Source organism: Lactuca virosa, chromosome 8 (genome assembly GCF_052849685.1).
Source record: "Lactuca virosa cultivar CGN04683 chromosome 8, Lactuca_virosa_CGN04683_v6, whole genome shotgun sequence".
Lineage (NCBI taxonomy): Eukaryota > Viridiplantae > Streptophyta > Magnoliopsida > Asterales > Asteraceae > Lactuca > Lactuca virosa.
The window spans coordinates 16666809-16690502 of record NC_136433.1 but is presented as its reverse complement, the minus strand read 5'-3'; the positions used below and the strand labels follow the sequence as shown (position 1 = coordinate 16690502).

At 34.7% G+C, this 23694-nt stretch overlaps 1 protein-coding gene across 1 annotated transcript; it reads right to left on the bottom strand.

The window, feature by feature from the left end:
* Positions 1–293: 293 nt before the first annotated feature.
* Positions 294–1228, bottom strand: LOC145128948 (miraculin-like). The gene has a single exon (XM_079063714.1). The coding sequence runs from the start codon at positions 1206–1208 to the stop codon at positions 450–452; it is 759 nt and encodes a 252-aa protein (XP_078919840.1). The 5' UTR covers positions 1209–1228; the 3' UTR covers positions 294–449.
* Between the last annotated feature and the right edge of the window lie 22466 nt (positions 1229–23694).

The window sequence follows — 23694 nt, the reverse complement described above, 5'->3', positions numbered from 1 at the left end:
ATAAGATATCTTGTCACTATCTCCTAATAATACTTGGTAATAAATAGAAGATAACTCTCTTTTATAAGAGAACGTCATGTTTTTCCAAAATATTTTGAAAGAGTAGTTGTAAACAAATGGCTCCAATCTTTATTGGTCCTACGTAATCCACATGTTTATTTTATTTTATCCATTAACAAGTGTCATGAATCGGGCATTTCATTCATGACACCTTTCATTTGGCTTGTAAAATCAAACAAAAATGTCACCATTGAAGGTATTTTGTACCCACAAGTTATTTAATTAAATCAACGTAGAAAACTAAACAAGCTTTCATGAAAACTTGCTATTGAGAGTTACATGCTTTTATTAATTAGATTTATATAAAATTGGCATTCTAACAAGCATAATTCTATAATAATCACTAAATTTATTTCTTCATCAACAGACAACGAGGGTAACTAACAGAATTATTCGGACCTCATTAATTTCCCCGGTTGAATAGATGTGCTGACTTTGGCTGATAATTGGCTAGACGCGCGTAAAGAATTTGTAAACACGACAGGGAAGATAGCGTCCGTCCGACCAAGATATCCCTTGCCGTCGGCATCTCTAACAACGCCGACGTTATAGCAAGTAAGATCAGTACTCGTCGTACCACATTTAAACGGGCAATGCTGAATCTGGTAGCTCTGCAATCCCGGCATCACATCATCTTCCACGACCTGAAAACAACTTTCCGGCTTGTTAAACTCCCCGCCGGTGGTCACTATTTGAACAGAAATAACTTCTTTATCACCATCTTTCTTCTTCTTATGTTTATTATTCGTCAGAAGATCGTCGTCGTCGTCCTTGGCCGCTGTTGCCGTCGTCACCTTCCATATGTTCGATCCATGGCAAGGGTTTACGACATCAGCTTCGATAGAAACGGGGTAAGCTCCACGGATGATTTCTTCGTCTAGAATTATGGGGTTGAAGGTGAACGGACCTCCATTGTTGACCTCGAAAGACTCTTGGGTGACGTTGAGTGGACAAGCGTCTTTGGTGTTCTGAGAAAGCGTGAGTCCGCCGCCGGAGCCACGGAGGAGGGGGAGTATGTAGTACGGGATGCCCCTTAGAAGCTTGTTGCCGGTGGAGTCGTAAATTATGCTGGAAGCGGCGGAGAGAAGTGAGAGAATGGTGATGAAGATGAAAAGATTGACGAAAATGAATGAAATTATTAGCTTCATGATTATAAATAAGTAAATGGGTGTGTTTCATAAATGGTATTTATAGATGAAAGAAATAAACTTTGTTATTGTATTTTTGTTTTATTTTAAGAATTAACGTAATTATAATTATTTAAAAAACATATATATGGAAGTAAAAACTAAAACGAAACCGACAGGAAGAAGATTCTTGAAAATCGACAATAAGTTTATTGGACCCGCACATGTAAGAAATATTGGGAAGGATGGGAGTAGATATGCAATGGATGTTTGAGATTATTTATTTAAAACTAATTTTTTTTAAAAGTATTTACGTTATGTTTGACGTACTAGCTGAAAAGATAGCCAATAGTTGAAAAACTAGTTAAATAAAAAAGTTAGTTGGTAGCTAAAATACTAACTGATAAAAAATAATGTTTAGTAAAACTAACTGAAAAACTAGCTGAAAAATATAAAATGACATTTAAAAAATATGTTTTTATAATTATTTAAGGGGTATATTTGGAAAATAAAAAAAAGTTCTTAAAAAGCTAGTCTAAATAGCTTTTTAAAAAGCTAACTTATAAGCTACTTTTTGGCTTCCCAAACATGACAATTTAAAAAAAGCTCGAAAAATAAGTCAGCGTATCAGCTAGTTGTGGTGCGTCAAACACAACCTTAATAGTTTATTTGATGCCCGAATGAAATTAAAACAAATGTTTAAACACTACAATAACTTAACCCTGTGGCGACGACACCTATGCTCACAACAAAAGTCGTCGCTAAAAAAACAGCTGCACCAGCGACATGTCGTCGTCATAGCTTTTGTCAACTTTGACTTGAAAATGTAACGTCCCAAAAATTATGATGTAAAAATTTTGATTTTTAATTCAAACAAACATTAATTAACTTTAAGTCAAACATTCATTATCCTTTTTATAAATATTCAAAGGTGCTTTATAAGAGAACAGTTATTAGAGTACAATCCCAAAATCATCATAATGCGGAAACATGGGTGGATGCGCTGCGATCAAGCCGGACCCTTCCCTTTCGAATCGGAAGTACCTGAAACCATAACCATAAAATTGTAAGCATAAAACTTAGTGAGTTCCCCAAGATACCACCTACCATACATATCATTGATATGTATGGGCCTAGCGCTCACATTGGGCCCAACCTGTATATTGGGCCTAACCCACCATAATGGGCCTAGCCCTGCCAAACCAATGGGCCTAGCCCGATCATACAAATACAAAAGTCATAAAGACAGTTAGCACATACATAACATACAATGGGCCTATCCCTTCCTGATCCATGGGCCTAGCCCTACATACAAATGAGCCTAGCCCGTCATACAATGGGCCTAGCCCAACATACAAATAGGCCTATCCCGACATTCCATGAAAGAGTCACAAAGACATCTAACATATCAAAACCTAGTGGGCCGACATTGGTGCCTTCGATCCACAAGAACAGTGAGGAGACACACCTCTACTGATGATAACTGAAACAACTCTCGACCCGTGGCGAACACTGCTCCTCACGCTAAACCAAAACCATAAACAAACCCAATCAATAACTAGGGTTTAACTCAAACCCATGGTCTAGTTCATTCCTTATCAAGATAAGGGCAAAAGAACAATTTTCCCTTTTTATGCAAGCCCAACTAGACTAAGCCCAAGACCCCTAATGGCCCAAGGCCCAAAATCGACCCATTGGACTTCTGCACAGAACGCCTGGCGTTCGAACGCTGAGCGTTCACATGCAAACCCTTGACGTTTAATCGTTGTTCACCAACTTCCAAACCAACGACTTAATGGCTTAAGATATTAAGTCCAAACTTCAGATCCATAGCTAATAGAATGTCTAAAGCCATAAAGTTGCAAACTTTATGGCCATGCATGGTTACAATGAGCCCAAAAGCTAAAACTCTAACTCCTTAACCCATTAAGACACCTCAAAACTTGCATGGAGTGAAAAGAACGTCCAAGATCACAATTTTATCACTTAATCTACCCTAAAACGTCAAAAAGGACAACTCTTTTGGTCTAAGGTAGCTCCTGCCCAAAAAGACCAAGAAAATGGGGCTAATAAGCATAAACTTATAACATAAACAAGATCTAGAGATATGATGATCAAGTTCAGAACTTTATACCACAAAATGATGCTCCAAGATGCCAAGAGTCCAGATCCACAAGCTTGAGAGCAACACCAACACTCCAATGATCTTCCTTCTTTATCAAGAACACTAAAATGATACCAATAAGATGCACAAGGCTTCAAACTCTCATGCACACTTATGGTTTTTGAAATGAGGACGAAGGTTGAAGTGGTGAAGGGTTTTGAGGCCATAATGTTCTTTACATAGGGTGCAAACCCTAAAAATTAGGGTTTGGTCTCCGCGTGCAAACGCCTGGCGTCTATCATAGAATGCCTAGTGTCCCATGTCAAACGCCCGACGTTTGGACCAAAGAGCCAAAATTAACACAACAAGAGTCTAAACTGAAAAGTACTTTGAATCGGGTGTTACAAAAAATCTATGTCAACAACATGTCATTGGCATAGCTTTGGCGGGAACAAATATATTTTACGTGGTTTCCTGGAACTCTATACCGATGACGACAGGTCGTCGGTATAGGTTACGTAAATTATAATTTCCATTTAATTTTATTCCATGTTCTAGAAAAAAAAGAACCGTCGTCGTTTTCGCGAAAAAGTGTCTATGCCAACGACTTGTTGTCAGCATATAGATGTGGCGATCCGCATGAAAATGTGTCTCGACGACATGCCATCGGTACAAATAATTATTTTTAATTTTTTTATTTGTGTGAAACTCAATACGACATCGTTTTTGTAAACCCTATACCGACGACATGTCATCAACATATGTGCTAAAATCTTCAATACCCTAAACCCTTGTCATTCACAGTCATACACAGGAAGAACTCCCAAATCACTCTCTCTCTCTCTCGACGACTGCTTTTCCGACGCTCATTCACCGCATTTCACTGGTATAAACTTCATCCATTATGCTTTTCGTGATTTCACACATTTTGGGTCCGATATTGACTTTTTTTGGTTGAATTTCTAGAAATTCGGCCACTACCACCCGTCTCCGGCCACCATAGACAACACACCACCGATGCGAATTAACAGAAGGTTCACCAATATTTTTCTTCCTTAGTTTTACCTTTGCTGATTTCACAGATTTTACTCACAAATTTGAGTTTGTTGTGTTTCAATTTTTAGAAATCCGGTGACTAGTCTCCGACGAATCTACCATTCGTCTCCAGACACCACTAAAGGGCAACAGGTAAACCGAGAATGTCCCTGTTTATCATGTTTTTTTTCTGAATTTGGTTTCAATTTTTAGTGTTTGCGTTTTTTTGTTTCGTTTTTTGATTTGGTGCTATTTTTCGTTGAGTAAACCACCATAGAAGCGAAAGTTCAGATTTTGGGTCGTATTCTGGTGGCATTTCACAACGGCGTGGTTTTTCGGTTTTGGGGGTTCTTTCCTGTTTTTCTAATTTTTTGAAATAGGCAAATGTATGTTTCCTGATTTTGGAATTGAATGTATAAAATGCATTTTGTTATTTGTTGCTTTGTTTGTGGAGTACATAGAGGATATTTGGAATGTATAATATGCACGATTTTGTTATTTGTTTAGGTTTACTAGTTTAAGTATATATAAGATGTTTGGATTTGGATTTATAAAATATATAATATGCTTGATTTTGTTATATGTTTAGGTTTACTAATTTAAGTATATATAAAATGTTTGGAATTGGATGTATAAAATGTATAACATATATGATTGTCTTAGTTATTTGGGTTTACCATTTTGGATGTATAAAATGTATAATATGTATGATTGTCTTAGCTATTAAAAGTACGATGTTATAATAGAAAAAAAATCATATTTAAAATTTAATGCCATAATTGAAAAAAAAATAGATGCTATAAATACTATAAATATGAAAAAAAAGTGAAAAAAATAGAATGATTTAATAAACAAGCTAATAAAAGTATGTTGCTATTAAAGAAAACCTAACTACAAAGGTTATTAACAACAACATACATTTATTAGTTTGTTCTAGTGATGATTCTGATTGCTTATAATATTTGTTTATTAGTTTTGTTGAAAGTATGTTTATAATATATTTTGAATGTTTATAATATTTTTAAATAGATGTCATTATATGTCGCGAGGGAACATGGAGGAGATGACGGGGAAAGACCTCCACATGGGGGCACACACAAGATAATAGCGGGTTGCGAATCTTGTAAGTTACATGAAATTATTAAGTATTTGATATATTTTTAAAGTTCTAAATTTCTAATTATATGTGTCAATGTAGCAAACCCGAAGAAAGTGTGTGACAAAGGAAGAAATTTGAATATGTATGCAGTGTATAAGGCCAATGATGATAATCCTTTACTCGTGCGAATTGATAGCGACGGGGAGACCTATCGAATCCTAGGGAAATTTGGCAAAATATTAACGAGGTTGATCTCAAATTTGGTGGCATAAAATGTACCGGTCCATTATAGGTATTGGCAACGTGTTCCTTTCGAATACAATGAATCTATGTATTTTGAGTTAGAAGTAAGTACACAATACTTTTTATATGCAAAAAAATCTATACTTTTTAAATATTTCTTTTAATAATTAAATTTGTTTTTTATTACATACATATTTTTAATGGCTATCGGGGTACAATATTGTGGGAATCCGTTTGAACGGTTGTAAATGCCGATGGACAAAGAGCATATAAAGAATACAAACATGTCACAAAATGTCATTTTGAAGAAGTCGGTGGATATGAAGATGTGGAAACTGCAAGAAAATATCCACCAGAAGAAATGGACACCACAACTTGGAATGATTTGATTGATTAGCTTTTTTGGACGAGGGTTATATGAACCAGTCGGTAAAAGGTAAAAAAATATTGGGCCAAACTTCCACATACAAGTTCTCATGGTTGTAGGTCATATGTTGAAAGACGCCATACGGAGGTAATAAAATTTATTTGTATTATATAATTTTTTTATTAATACTTATATAAATATATTAATTGTTTTTAGCTTATTATAGGTTGAACAAGGACTAAGACAACAATATATTGAGGGTTGGAGGCAGATGAGCTTCAAGGAAGGTCGGGGTTGGTGCACACTGCAAGCAAGAGAAGATTGAGTAAATAATAATGAAGTTAATAGGCTGTTAAATATATTGTTGTTGTTGTTATTATTATTATTATTATTATTAATATTATTATGTTTTTTAAGGTATATTATTATTGTTATTATTATTATTATTGTTGTTTTAGTGTTTAAATATAGTTATTTGTTTTAATTAATGTATGTTTATTGTTTTCTTTATTTTAGGAAAAAGTTCAAGCGGAGTATACGAAGATGCACGAAGAGGTTGGGGAGGGTGGACATGTAAATTAGCCTCATTGTCTTAGTCGTGCCCTCGGTGAGAGACGTGGATATAGCCACAGAGTTGGAAGGAAACCAAGAACCAACAATCATTTAATTTCAAATCAACCTCCTTCTAACACTTCCAAATCTCAATCCCAAAATATGGATAATACCAAATTTATTGCATTAACCCAACAAATGCAACACTACATGAAATAAATGCATCAAATGTATAATAACTCATTGGCGGCCATAATCCATAACTTACAACCACCACCAATGCCACAATTTCAATATAATCCCAATATGTTTCTACAAAATACCCATGAACCAACCAACGAGACCGAGGAGACGGATGAAGATTGTGATGATTAATCTTTTATTTTATTTTGAACAATGTTTGTTAAAGACTTTTTTTTTGTTATTTTGGAATGTAGTAGACTTTAAGCCTTGAATTTGAACTATGATGGTTTGTTATGCTTATTTAGTGTTTGGCATTATTTATGTAGTACATTGTCTGGATTTGTTTTAAAAAACAATATTTATGTATATAACAAATCTGTGAAAAATACTTTTAAAAAAGGCTATGCCAACGATATGTCGTCGACATAAGTCTAAAAAGCGGTTGTGACCTATACCACCTACAATTCGTCGCTATAGCTCAAATGGAAAAACCGTTACCCACTTTTTCCGACGACATGTCGTCGCAATAGGTTAATGTGTCTCGACGACATGTAGTCGGTATAAATTATATCTATACCGACGACAAGTCGTCTGTAAAGGTAACTAATAAAACTCTTTTGTTCATCGAAAATCACTTCCGACGACCATTTGCCGACGACTTGTCGTCTGTATAGGGGGCCTATCCCGATGATTTTTTCCACTTCCACCGACGAGGCTGTACCGACGACTTTCTATCGATGACTTGTCCTCGGTATAGGCTGACATATGGGTGGATTCTTGTAGTGAAATTAGCTTATAAGTTAATTGCTAACTTATTTTATTTTATTTTTGATAAATTATATATATATATATATATATATATATATATATATAATAACAAAAAGAAGGCATTATAAATTATTGTTAGGTTTATATGTTGATTACTAAACTAAATGGATATATAACAAATTATTTCTATCTTTTTCATTTGTTTTTTAGTTTGTTTTCCTTGGAAACTAATAGTTTCAAAGTAAAACTAATAGTTTGAAACTATGCAAGTCACTAAAAATCATGATTCTAAATGGGAAAACGACTTAAGTCACAAAAAGTCATGGTTCTAAAAAAATCATGGTTCTAAATGGGAAAACGACTTAAGTCACAAAAAGTCATGGTTCTCAAAAGGGAAAATAATTTATGAAATATTGATTTTGTTCATATTTAGTCTTTTTTTTTCGTGTATTATACCATCAAATTTATTGAAACTGTTCACATTTTATCTTTATGACCGGATGTTGCAGGTTATAAGGATAAAATGCAAACAATTTCAATAATTTAGATGGTATATAATGTAAAAAAAATGGAACTAAATGTGAACAAAATTAAAAGGTTTTTTTAGAACAATTATTTGTGTGTGAACTTTATATTTTTTTTCGGATCAAATTTTTTCAAAACTAACACCATCAAACTATCCCTAGTGTATCATCTAAGGTAGTCGCACCATAGTAATAAAAAATGATATTTTTTTTGTAATGTGTATATATGTAAATTTGAATATTCATAGATGTGCATATATACACAATGGACATTTATAGTTTTCATTGTTTTTTTTCTCATATTTTTTGACCTACGTACGACTGGCCTAGCTAGATGTTGTTTGTTAAATTATTTTTGGACAAATCAATGTTTCTTTATACACTTGAAATATTGATTTTTTTATTCATATTTAACCGAGAACCAAACAAAATAATCTGAAAACTGATTTATCCAAACCTTATTTGGTTGGGTTTCGATTAATATTTTAAAAGTTAAAAAATCGATTAAACCAAATTGAATTAACAGATAATCGATTAAAACGACGAATAAAACTCCTACATACATTGATAACCTAGTATAATAGTAAGATATGACCCCCTACTAAACACACACACACACACACACATATATATATATATATATATATATATGCAAATTACAAAAAAAAATAAGAAAGTTATTTTTATTATGGTGTGACCGATTTAGATGATGCTCTAGTGATGATGTGGTGGTGTTGGTTTTGAAAAAATTTGACCAATAAAAAAACTCAAGTTCTCATGTAAATATTGGTTCTCAAAAGGACTTTTAACTTTGTTTACATTTAGTCCCTCTCTTTTTTTAATTGTATACTAATACCATCTAATTTGTTGAAACTGTTCACATTTTACCCTTGTAACATGCATCAGTCGGTCACAAAGGGTAAAATATGAACAATTTCAACAAGTTTGATGGTACATAGTATAAAAAAAGGAAAATGACTAAATGTGAACAAATCAATAGTTCGTTACACTCATATGTCATTTGCCCTTTTAAAAAGATCATTATGGCTTCGTCATGGTGTGTCATACATCCAAACCTTGTACCTGACGTTACGCATTAACAAAATGCCGTCTTAAATCATATATGTATATAAAATGAATAATAGTAGAAAAAATATATATAATTATTAATTATATACAAAAATGTCGCCTTCAGTCACGTTTTACCAAACGTCATGGCCCGCCATGGTTCATAAAACTACAAGCTTCATATTGCTATCCCGTATGCCAAGCCCCTTGCCGCGCGCACACCAAGCCTCACCAAACACCATCCCTACCATCCCCTGGTGTGCGCCAAGGGGGCTCGCTAAGCCACACTTGTTGGTTCACCGACTAGAGGATATGGGAGAGAGATCGAAAAAGGTGGAGAGAGAGAGAGAGTGCGCGAGAGCGCATGGATGTGCTTTAATTGCTCCTTTTTAATCTTGTTTCTCTTTTTTTTTTTTCTTCCAAAATCAAGGTCAATCTCATTAGAGTCCCAAAGAATTACAAGGTATACATGTTTTTTTGCCAAATGCTTTACGTAACATCAAAAAAAATTGATATGACAACATGCTAAGCTCATCACTACTCCTTATAGTCTTAACTACGTCAAACCACAATAACTTAATAAAAATCGCGAACACCCCCTAAATTTCTAATGATTCCTTTGACAATATAATAATTAATTTGGGATAGAAGTGTAAAATTATGTGCAATATATCCATATGAATTATGTTGAAAAAGTTCCTTATCTTTCGTGACAAATATAATAATTAATTTGGGATAGAAGTGTAAAATTATGGATGCTATACAACAAAAAAAATACTTGCGAGGAAGTTTCCAAGCTCCTTCGTGAATGTTGTTCCACTCTTTTTCTGGTCATGATAGCGAAAGACAAATTTTAAAATTATGTGCAATATATCCATATGAATTATGTTGAAAAAGTTCCTTATCTTTCGTGATATTGTCCAGAATATATATATTTTTTCACGTTATCAAGCTTACCTCTACAAATAGAAAGCTATGCTTCCTAAAGTAGCTTACCTCTAAAAATAGAAAGTTATGCTTCCAAAAGTATATGTCATATATCTTTATATGTCTACCAAAAGATCATACTATCCTTTTTCAAAGCCAATATAATCCAAGTAATTTAATATGTATATGATACTGGTGTATACAAGCGCCAACAAAACAAATGGTGATTTTAGTGTCATCAGTATTTTAATGTAGTCATGATTTTATTCGAAACAAACCGAGTACCTTTTGATTATATTTTGAGATAGGAGGTGCGAAATGCATATTTGGGTAACTTAGGAGGACTTGGAAACATGAGGGTCCGGAGGCAGTACCCCTGGTGGGATTCCAAGGGGCATCTCCCCTGCGGGGGGTCTAGGGGCTCGAAAAATAATCCATATGAAGAAAACAGGCCAAACCGAATTTTTCCTACCAAAACTCATGGTTTGCGTCCATTAAAAAGAGGTGATGTTTTCCTACATAATTGTCATCTCCCTCGTATAAAATTGAAAGGTTGATATTGCACAAGTTGAGATACGAAAAAACGATAATTGTTTATTCTCTCTGCAAGTTATCTTTGGAAAACCAAAATCAATTGCAAGGTATTTCTATGTTTCATAATTTGTAATAGGCATGTATTCCAATTCTATTTGTTCTTGGATTGTCCCATATCAGATTTCATGATACCCAATACAATAAGGTCGAAATCATAGATTTTAGAAAGGGTTCTCATACCGATTCTTGAATTATCCAAATGTTGTTATTGATATTCGAAACTCAAATTCTAACATCTGTTGGTAATCAGTAGGTGAACAAGATAATACTAAAACATTAATATGCCAATGGAATACTGTCGCAAAAATACAAAAATATATTTTTTTATATCATTCCTATTGAAATTTACAAATTTAGCTACGGATTTTAAGATTGTTGATATATATAATCCTTCATGTACCAAATGTAGCATAATAGGTTGAAGACCGAAGTAGTGTGGTATGAATAGCTTTATTTGCTCCCCAATCTAACTTATGTTCTACATATTATTATAAAATGTTTGGATTTTCTAAACATATTTTTATCCGGAACAAAAATGAAAATTGGTCTTAAGTTATTAAGCCATTTATAATTTTGAACTTTTATGAATCTATGGTTTTAATAAGGGAAATTGAGTAACCATATAAATGAAAATTTTGATAACAATAACCTAACTTTTTATAAGTTTTATCAAATGACCACTTACACCGGAATATCATATTCCGGAGTGGGTGGTGGCCGGTAAGTATCGGGTTTGGAATCTGACGCCCGTATGTCCTGGATTGAAAAAGTGTATTACGGTTTGTGTATTCTAGAATAGTTATGTTCATTTCGGAGTTGGTGTTTGTTAGCAGGCACTGGGTCCGAAATCTGGCACCTGTACGTTCCGGACTGAAAATGTGTATTCTAAATTGTCATCTGGAATGTACGACCATTCCGTAATGGTCAAATTAGGGTATTTGTGTGTTCTTTGTTCATCCATAAGCCACATGCAGTATATTTGTTTGTCTTTGTTCCCCAATTGCAGTACATTTATTTGTCTTTGTTCCTCCACAAACAATGTTCTTTGATCGTTTTTATATTCTAAAAGAATGCGTATGTATAAGGATTTTGTTCGAGTGCCAATTTCTAGTGGAGGGCAGTGGCAGCGTATCAAGGGATCTATGCACTATATTGCTCCAAACTACACATGATTTGGTGTAGATATAAGCAATGGCATCAAATTCATTGGGTTAGTCACATTGGTTGCTTCCAAGTCTAGGTTACACACTAATCAAATATGTCTATATTTTCAATGTACTGGATCAAATATTGTTATGCATATTCTTGATGATAGTGATGTAGATATTCTCTTAGTTTTGTTAGTAGAATGCCTCCTAAAACAATACAATTGTTTGTTGTTAATAATGTTATGGGAATTGGTATTCAGTGATGTCCTGGGAAAATCGTTCGGGTGGAAATGGATCTTCCGGTGGTGGAAGTAACCAAATTGTAATTTATTACCTATGGACATCAATCATGTTCCTTCATACAATGACCCTATAGATGGGTGTGCTTTTAGGTATAAAAGTAAAGTGTTATGATGCTTCTCCAACATTTGATGTTAATGAATCTGCAAATGATGAGGCAAAACTAATGTTGTTGGTTGATGATAGTAATATATTTCCACACGGAGATCCAGTTGAACATTCTAAGAGTTCGTTGGATTTGATGGGGATGATACTGAATCTGAAGATGAGGAAAATAAGCCCCTAAAACCCCGAAAACCCTAACAGGAAAAGTTTCCTTATTATTTTTATGATTTTGAAGAAACGCAAACTACTCATTGGGGAATGCCTGAACCTTTACCATTGCCTGAAGTAGCTACAAAAACATAAAGGTGTCACAACCCACAATTATACTTCTTATGTGAAGAAGTATCAACTCTACAAAAGCAAAGAATAATTTAAGCTTAATATAGGATTCAAATGTGTTACTGAGGGCTTCCAAATGAGAGTGAGCAAATATACAAAAGACAGGTATACAACTTTTTGCTTTGTAAAAAATTATAAATGGCGGTTACGAGCTACAAAGGATAAAGATAATTATTCATTTTAAGTGGTTAAACTATTAGATAGCCGCACTTGCTAAAACACACAGCTCCTTCCCCATCAATGCAAAGCCAGAAAAAAGTATTGGGTCACTTCTTGAAGGACATATTAGCTGATAGTATAAGTAATATTTTGTGGGGAAAACATATACAATGAACTTTAAATGATCGTCTTAGTGTACATATTTCATACTCCTAAGCATGGAATGCTAAAATGTATGCTTTAAATATGTTGAGAGGGACCCCTGAAGAAAGCTTTGAAACTTCCTTTATATTGTTACAATTTGGAGATGAAGAATCTGGGGACAATTCACATATAAAGACAAGTTATGACAAGAAATTTGAATATTTTTTTGTGGCTATCGGTTGCGTGGTAATATTTCTTATATATTGAGTGATTTGAATTGTTATTACACGTGTATGCAACTTAAGGACTAATCTCTTAAATTGTTGTGTAGGTGCAAGCGTTTCAAACATATTTGCATTCTATTAGTATCATTTATAGATTACATCTTAGATGGGAATACTTGGGCACGATATTCCTAGCAGTAGGCATGAACAGTAATAATCAATTCCTCTTGATAAGATTCGGTGTTGGAAAAATAGAAAGTAGGGATTTATAGATATGGTTTTTATCAAGACTAAAAGAATGTAATGGATACATGACCTATTTGGCTATCATATCTGATAGAGCCAATTCTATTGAAATGGCCATTCAATCCATGTTTCTGAATGCATATCACAGACTCTGTTGTCGCCACTTGTTACTGAATATAAGAACAAGGACTGGGAAACAAGACAAAACTAAAATTTTGTTTTGGGAGGCTGCAAAAGCTTACCGAGAGTCTGATTTCAAAGAAAGCATGGCTAGGCTACGTCGTGCCCTATCCCATGCCTATCATAGATGGATAGACCAAATCAATAACTACAAATGGGCATGGTCATGTTTCCTAATGGTTCGATATAATTTAATGACATAAAAAATCGGCGAGTCCATCAATGCTTTATCAAAATACGCACGAAAACTACCAATAACAATGTTGGTTGACTTCTTTCGAGCAACAATGCAGCAATGGTGGTGTCAACGACATAATATTGGAGGTAATTATTTAAACTATAGTCCTTCCATGGTAATTCTACTATAATTTATTGTGCATGAAACAATATTTGTACTTTTTTATAGCTCAAAGCAAAAAAAAACTATTACCGAGTATGCTGAGAAGGTTATCGAAAGGAGGATCAACAAATCATCCAGTTTTCGGGGATACCAGATTAATCAAAGAAGATATGAAGTGACTGATCAAATGAAAAATGATATAATCAACTTGGAATCTCGTTGTTGTACATGTGGAAAATGGAAATACCTTGTTCTCATGCTATGAAGGTATTCAAGGAACTGAGATATCCACATTGCAGTACATGGGTGTCACAATACGTCAAAATGGAAACATATCAAGCCACATATATAGAGGTTGTGTTTCGTGTGCTAGTTCCAGCTAAATACGAACAATCAGATAAAGTCATGGTTGTATTACCACCATTTATAGAAAAACGACGAGTTGGGCGTCTACAAAACCATAACCGTTTCCCATCCCAAGATGTTGTTGATAGCATTTTCTCCGTGAAATTGGTTGACCTCTTCATCTGGGAGGTGGTGGTTCTGCACGAAGTGCCAGTTTCGGATCAAGATGTTCGCTTCACCTCGAGGTTTTGTAGGAAATTTCATGAGGATTTGGGTACTCAACTTCTTTTCAGCACAACATACCACCCCCATACCGATGGACAGAGTGAGCTGACTATTCAGACGCTCGAGGATATGCTCAGGGCGTGTGTGCTGGATTTTGGCGGGATTTGGGATACTTATCTTCCACTGGCTGAGTTCTCCTACAACAACAATTACCACGCCAGTATCGATCGACCACCCTTCGAGATGATTTACGGGAGGAAATTTCGGACCTCGGTTTGTTGGGGTGAGGTCGAGCATTGGATAATGGGGATTACCGCGGTAGTACTCAAGACCACCGAGTTGATTCAGCAGGTGCGAGGTTGACATCAGGCCGCACATAGTCGCCATAAGAGTTATGCTGACCGGCATCGATCATACCTCGAGTTTCAGGTGAGAGATTTTGTGATTCTGAAGGTGTCTCCACTACCCTCCTTAGCTCTGAAGAAACCCTAATTCCTTTTCCTCAATTATTGAAGCTTAGTTTGGTGTTTTTGCGAGATTTTGAAGGAAGGATAAAGAAGGAGTATGCCAAGGATCATCAAGCAAGTTCTCATTCCTATTCCTAGCATATTTTTGGACTTTTGTAAGTGTCCAAGACTCCACCTTTATGTTGCTAGGTTGCTAGATCTTGAGTTTTGTCCCATTTTCTTCTTGTTCTTGTTAGTTGGGATGGTGAGATCCCATAAAGGTTGCAACTTTATGAATCTTTGGGTTGTTTGGAGTGATTAATGGTTTGGATATGCAGTATGGTGGATTAATTGAAGCATGCATGGGATTTTGGTCATAATCCTTACTTTTGACCTAATATGAGCTCAAGACATGCATTGGACATGCATGTCTATAAAGCACCAACTTTTAGGTAAGTTTTGGTGTCAGAAACTCTTCTAGAGTTGATGGACTTGGAATTTTCAAGATTAAGTGCTTAATGATTAAGTCCATGTCATATTTTTCTTTTTGGACCTAGGGTTTGATATCTTGATCTCTTGGAGAGTCTTAAGGGATAAAGTTGGAAACTTTATCCACCTAGACCATAAAAAGGACCCGATCTGAGAATTTGAGCTCTTGGAATAAAAGGAAACAACTTAACCCATTAAGCTGTTTTGAACCCAGTACCCAAGGCATGACCCTAGGTTCCCACGACGTGGCAACTAGGGATTTAGCGTCAGTTTGTCGTTTGTGGGCTACATCATGGTCAAGGATGGCCACGATGTGCTAAGTCAACTGAAGTCAAATTTGACCGTTGACATTGACTGTGACTTTTGGCTTGAGTTGACTTTTGGTTTATAGCATCTGTTTTCTTTGCAATGAGAGCGGTAGCAGTTGTTTATCATCTGATAGGTGAGTCTTCTCATTGTACTTGTGGGTCGAAGGCACGGATGTCGGCCCATTGGATTATGTAGGATGTTAGTTGTCTTTGTGATACTTGCATGGAAGACCCTGCGGGTAGCCCGTGGCATTTGTATGAAAGACCATGGGGGTTTCCCATGGCACTTGGATGTTTGACCATGGGGGTAGCCCATGGCATTTTAAGGAAAGACCATGTAGGTAGCCCATGACACTTGGTTGTAGGACCCTGGAGGTAGCCCATGGCATTCCATGAAAAGACCATGGGGGTAACCCATGGCAGTTGTATGTATGGCATGTGGTATTTTGGGGAACTCACTAAGCTTTGTGCTTACTGTTTTTTGGTTTAACATTTTCAGGTATTTCCAGTTCGAAAGGGAAGGGCCCAACCTGATCACATAACATCCCCCCCTCGTGATTCCGCATTTATGACTATTTTACTTTGATGATTTTGATACACTGTATTGTGGTTGATTTTGAGACACTTGATGTATGGAATTGATGATTTTTAAAATGAAAAAATTTATCACTATTTTTGGGATGTTACAAAATTTGAATACTTTTTTTCATGGCTATCGGTTGAGCGGTGATATTTCTTATGTAATGACTTCTTTATATTTAGTGTTGTGACACGTATGTTCGCTTTAATGAGTGATATATTGATAATTATTTTGTAGGTTTGAGTGTTTCAAACATGTTTGCGTCTTATTATTATCATTGACGGAGCACACCTTAAAGGGAAATACTTCGGCACGATGTTAATAACCAAATCCTCCCTATTGCATTTGGTGTTGGGAAAACTGAAAATGGGGAGTCATGGACATGGTTTTTTATCGAGACTCAAAGAATGTATTGGGGACATGCCATCTTTGGCTATTATATCAGATAGAACCAATTCAATTGAAATTGCTATTCAAGCTGTATTCCTGAATGTATATCATTGATGTGCACAAAAGTACCTACTAGTCTTAAATTTATAACCTAACAAACTTTTACTGTAACGCCCGTGTTTCTGGGATAAACATTACTATAGTGATGTAATAGTCAGGGTCAACTATTGTAACTTATTTTGAAGTAATAAAGATGAATTATTTGCGTATTATGTGAATTTATGTGTTTTATACTTGTTTATAACGACGTAATAAATAAAGGGTAAAAATAAGCGTCAAAAATAAAATGTTAGATAAACCCGATATCGATGAAGAAAGCTATAGTGGTTGTGACAAGGATTCTGGACATATAAAGAACGCCGAAATCCGAATTATAACGAAGAAGTTATGGTATGTCGAAGTTTCGCGACAAAACCGACACGACGCTGTGTGACGTAGAAAGTGAATTTTTGATAAAATACTTTTTAGCCTTAGCGATCTAAACAAAAGTCGTAGTATACGTTAAACTGAGAGCGTGCATAAAAAGAACGTCCAAATCTGACTTTGTATGAGAAAGTTACGATTTTTCTAAGATTTAACATATTAGTACACAGCCCGAAATTTGAATTTTAGGTCGGTCGATTTTTAGCCAAAATAATCTAAACAAGAAATGAATATATCGTTAATAGGAGTTCAACGATAAAAAGACAGTCGAAAACGGAGCTCGTATGTGAAAGATATGGACGAAACTTAGGTAGTGTTTGTTTTTTGTCTGCAGATCTGCGTGACCTCTTCTGTCTGCGCCGCGCAGACCACGCGCAGACATTAGCATTCGCAGACTATTTGTTTTTTTGAAGACTGCAGACCTAAAAATGTCTGCGCGCCCTCTTCTTGGCGCAGATGTGGACCAAAGTCTTCTAACATCTTCAGACATCTTCAAGCCTAAAAAAACATATATATCTTTATTTTTTTAAAGTTTTTTTTTAATTTATATTTTTTCCATCTTTATTAACGATAAACAATTTGAAAAAAAAATTACAAAACTTGAAAAAAAACGTTCGACGATACAGACATGATATTTTTGACAAATTTATAAATAAAGATTTATTACAATAATAGTCGTTGAAGTTGTTTATATAAATATGAAAAAAAAAATCATAATATATTCTTATATTTTTTTGCCAAATTTTATAAAACATTATTTAATACAGTATCGTCAATTTCACGAGAAAATATTTATGGTACGTTTTTAATGGATTTAATTGAAAAAATCGAAGTTTATTTCCATCCATTTATGTATCAAATTCTTTGATCACTAATTATAACGTTTAGTTATAACTTTGCAACCAAAGTTGTTGGTTTTTATCAAATATATACGTTAATTCATACCATTTTTATTTTTATTTTTTATAGAATAATACATAAAAGTTGATCTAGATTTGTTAATTATTTATAACAAAGTCATAAAAATATTAAAAAATCACTTTGAAGTTTAAAAAAAAAAAGTTTATTTAGATTTCAGTTTATTTTAGTAGCCCGCAGATGTTAAAAAAACAAACAGTCTTCTTTTTTCAGACTGCAGACGTTTGGTCCACCTCTTTTACTGCAGATGTCTACAGATGTGGTCCGCAGACTGCATACATTTTGTCTAAGAAAAAACAAACAACACCGTAGTCCCTACTCTTTGAGCACGGCAAATTCGATACAGTTTTGTAAATCTGAGATAAAATGAGAATTAGCTAACGGGATCTAAATGAAAGTTGTAGTACTCATAAATACCAACGCATGGATATAAATAACGTCGATACTAGAGCTCGTATGTTAAAGATATGGACGAAACTTAGTCCCTACTCTTTGAGCGCGATAAATTCGATATAGTTTTGCAAATCGGAGATAGAATGAGAATTAGCCGTCGAGGTCTAAATGAAAGTTGTAGTACTCGTAAATACCAACGTGTGGATATAAAGAACGTAGAAAACGGAGCTCGTACGCGGAAGATACGGACGAAACCTAGGGCCTACTCTACGATAAAACCCCTATAAATAAAGGGTGAATCCTTCATATTTTCTTCACACCATAAGCCTTTCTTTCTCTCTATAACTTCTATCTAGACTCCCAAAACCCCTCTAAATCCTTAGTAAGCTCAAGGTGCTAGAGGAAAGCCCCAGAGCGCCCGAAGGCTCCGAGAAAAAGAGTTTTCGGCTCAGAAGCTCTGCTCTAGCAGAACCTGGTTTTTAGCAAAACCCGTTGTAAGTGAGATACGCCTACCCTACTTTGAATATAGCTTATATTTAAATATAACATCACTATTATGAACTTATAAATGAGATTTATCAGTGATTCAAAGTCGTTATAATGATTGATATACTTACGGGGATGATGTCTAGGCTATGATTTTGTGAGGTGTTTAAAGTGAGATTTCCAAACAGTATACTTCCTATACAAAACGGACCCTACCTCCGATGTGATCCTACCTGGTTGTTCCTTATTTGATAGATCATGAAGTAGACTCTGAGTTAATGACGAATCTAGACTAATAATTAGTCGCAATAAATATTATACTAAAATCTAGTGGTAATAATACTAGGTTTCGTCGAAGGAAATCATATTGTTAAGAAGCGAAGCGCTGCTCGAATTTCGAGTCGTCACTTTAACAAGTGAGTGCATAGTTACTTTCATCTTACACATAGATATGAAGTATTTTATATAAATTACGTGCTACGTGTGCATATTATCTGAATACTTGCTGTTTATGCTGGATGAATGTTTTTATACATGCTTTTATTGATTTAAACTGTATATGTATTTTATATCTACAAAATATGTTGGGTAAAGCATGGGTAGATGTAATAGTTGGTGTGTGATGAGATAAAATGATAAGAGGCCTCGATGTCGATGTTGATCTACTCATCTAGCGGAGTATAGATGACGACCACGGACTCTTCTAGACAGTCCAGTGGAACGCTAGCAGGCTCGCAACCTGTAGGTGTTTGTGAACGATGTGTTTACCGGTGTACTCCATCCCCCTCATGGTTGCCTTAAGGACATTTATTGTTGAGGAACCCCTTTAACAGTAGTGTCCATCCCGATGATGATTCTTAGGCTAGGTCCCTTATGATAGGTGTTTTAGGGACGTAAAGTGAGGATAACGGGAACGCGTAACCGGTTATTGTTGGTTGATGAAATTAATAAACTTATTTATTGTGGGTTGAAAAACCTATGTGCTCACCAGGCTCCCAAGCCCGACCCACTCAGTTTCTTGTATTACAGGTAGTGGCACTCGAGCATAGATGTGATGTTTGGATGAGGGATTACGGATTATAGGCATGTAGATATGAATAAATGTTGTAAGGCTTATATTTTACTGTTTATGCTTTTGATTTGTATCGAACATGACATCCCGAGGTTTTTAATGAAATACATTTATTCAGAAATGCTTTGATAAATCTTTATCATATTTTCTTTTGGGAACAAATTCCGCAACACTTTTCTTTAAAATGTTACTCTGATTTTTTTTAAAACAAGCATAAACAAAATCGGTCTTTTCTAGCCGTGAAAATGGGGATGTCACATTTACTAACTATGAAATTATAGACAATGTACCTAATCAGATTATAGTATAGCTTGGATAAGTTTGGTGTCGAACACAAGGAATAGAGTTCAATTAAATAAGTTAACTACTTCTAATTATACTAAGAAACAAACTTTGATTTTGATTTTTACTGATTTTGCAAGATCAGAAGAACTTAATATCAACTAGAAACTAGGCAAGCAAAGAAAACAAATTAACTTCAAGAATTAAAAGAATACTTCTATCTAGATCCGATTTCACCTTCTCCTATGGTTGATTCATAATGGATGGATTATATTGATTACCAATTTACTAGCTATTATGATCAAATATCTAGGCCTACCAATTTATGAATGAAAAAACAAAGATAATGCTCAAGTTAAACACCAAATCGATAATAAGCACAATTTGGACTATGAATGATAGTAGTTACTTTCCTATGATCAAGTTAAGCAACCAAACACAAATTAAGATTAATTATGCTATCTAACATAGTTAAAGTTATTAGCTTTAATTACTTAATCTATGATATGATTAATCCTAGCTCTAATTATTTAATGATCATAAACAATTAGGAGACAAATTCATGTAATTAAGACGATCAAGTATCACACAAAATCTGATTTATAAGCAATATAAATTAGAACTAAAACATGTTAGGGTTTAAATATCAAACACAAGTAAAATTAAATTTAATCATCCAAATATCAAAATCAACACATATAGATTAGGTTCATCTTCACCAAACAGAAGTAAAAGGGTTTTAGCCTCTCATTATAGCGGAAAAACACATAAGATCCATGTAAAATAAGCTAGACATAAGTAATGATTAGCAAACCAACTAGATCAATGTGGGAATCTTCTAAATCTTCTTCAATCCTTGAGTTCCACTTGATTTTAGATCTTCTTCTGGGTTTCCAGTCGTAATTATCCTTAGAAAACCGATTGCATTCCTCTAGGTTCGACCTAATGTTCGACTTTTTATAATTGCCAAAATCTGATCACCACGTTGTTGTCTACCGCAACCATGTCGTGGTCTTCATCAAAATCTCGTATTCTCCAAGTCAGCTCTGATGGTCGTGAACCTTCCATTCATCACGCCGTGTTGGAGATCACCACGACTTGGTCTTCAGTCTTCTTTTCTTCTTTTTCCATTTTCTTGCTTCCAGCTCCACGTATGCTTCCTTTTCATCCTGAGCAAGTCTTCGCTGCTACAAAACATATTAAACATAATAGTATCTTTTGTCCAAAAATAAACATAATTGTAGCTAAAAGTATTAGAAACATGCATTAAATATGTAGTTAATTATGCACATATCAATCACAGACTCTACTATCACCATTTGTTGATGAATATGAGAGCAAAGATGGGCAAGCAAGAGAGAACAAAGATTTTGTTTTGGGAGGCTGCAAAAGCTTATCGCCAGTCTGATTTTAAAGAAATATTGGGTAGGCTACGTCGTGCACTAAAGGAAGATTGTCATACATGGCTAGACATATCAGTTACGAAAAATGGGCAAGGTCGTGTTTCCCTGTCGTTCGGTACAATATTATGGCATCAAACAGTGCCTAGTCCGTCAACACGTTATCAAAAGACGCACAGAAACTACCAATAACAATGTTGGTTGATTTCTTTTGAGCAACTATACAACAATGGTGGTTTCAGCGATGTAACGATGGATGTAACTACTATATTATTACTTCCATGATAATTGTAGTATAATAAATTGTGCATGACAAGATATACATACAATTTTTTTATAGCTGAAATAAAAAAATGATATTAATGAGTATGCTAAGAAGGTTATTCATATATTTTGTATAGAATATTAATACTTTTTGGCTAATTTATTGCAATTATGGAACAAAAGATGCTTAATTACGTTTAAATTATATTTTCAGTTCAAAAGAAGTGCTCGGAAGCAAAAGGAAGCAGGAGAAGCTATCGGGAGCTCGGGGATCAAAGAAAGAAGAAAAGAGCCAAAAACCAAGAAGGACTCGGCGAGTTGACCCTTGACTCGACGAGTTCCCAAGAACATTCTCGAAGCAGAAGAGTCCTTGCCTTGCCGTACACGGGGATTTAATGAGGGACTCGACGAGCCAGTCCCTGGACTCGACGAGTCGCCTCTAATCTATAAAAAGGGTCTTTCAGATCGATACGGGACCTTGGAGAAGAAAACCTTGGAGAAAAGCTGCGATTAGAAGACCTGCTAAGGCGCTGGAAGTCAGAGAATCAACCCTAGATCCAATTTTGAGAAGAATCAAGGCAAATTCAAGTCCATTCTTACTTATTCTTTAAGTTGAACTATGTTTGAGCTACTTGACATCGTTTTTGATCTTAGTTTTACTGTAATTATGAGCTAAAACTATTATCTTCTGTTTAGGATAGATGACTTTATGATTATGGTATGATTTTATGGTTGGATTACTTTAATTTGGTGATTATGTTTTGTTAAGCTTGTTAAAGAACCTTATGTGTTAATTATAACTATTCTTCTGTTAATTAACCAATATATTAAGCTGTATGACCATCTCTTAATTGCTAATCTCATATGATTTATGTGAAAACATTGTTATATGCCTAGGAATAGCGAACGTGAAACTAGGGTTAATAGAGAATAAGTAAGTTAATGTGTGAGCTTGTGTGACGAACCATCAACAAGAGGTTAATTGAACGACCAATTTAATTAACCACTACAAGTCTTACTTAACCCGAATCAATAAACTGGAAAACCTGTTAATTTAACCAACTGGTCACTGTTTGAATTTATTTGTTTTCTAAGGATTAGAAATAGCGAACGTGAACCTAATCACACTAATCGGTAGCCAATGAAAAGTTAATCCATTGCACTTGCCATAAAATCAACCATAAGAATAAAGGATTCAACCCTAAACATAAGTCTTCTTTATTATTGAATTTAGTTGATCTTTGCTTGCTTAGTTGGTAGTTTAAGTTTTAGTTATTTTTTTAAGTTTCTAGTCTTGCAAAACTAGAGAAAACCCTTCCTTTTATTATTTGCTTTTTAGATAATTCTAGTAGTTAGTTTAATTTTCCGTTCCCTGTGTTCGATACCCTGCTTGCTTAATTATACCACCAATTGACAGGTACACTGCCTCTCGTGTGTTAAATTTATATTTAAAAAGTATGATTAAAACTAGTTGGTTTTACACACATCAAGTTTTTGGCGCCGTTGCCGGGGAACGGTTCTAAAATTTAATTTGATTACTAGTGTTATCGATCCTTTGTGTGAGACCTTTCTTGCACAAAGTTACCGTTTTAAGTAGATTCAGTATTAGGATCAATTTTTAGTTTCTAGCTTTTAGGAATTTCTGTTTAAAAAATTTATGTTTAAGCAATGAACTCGCCGAGTCCCTACAAACAGACTCGACGAGTCCGTCGTTGAAACAGTAATTTCATTTTTATTTTATTTTTGTTCTCTTTACGCGTTTTTCTTGTTTTGGTTG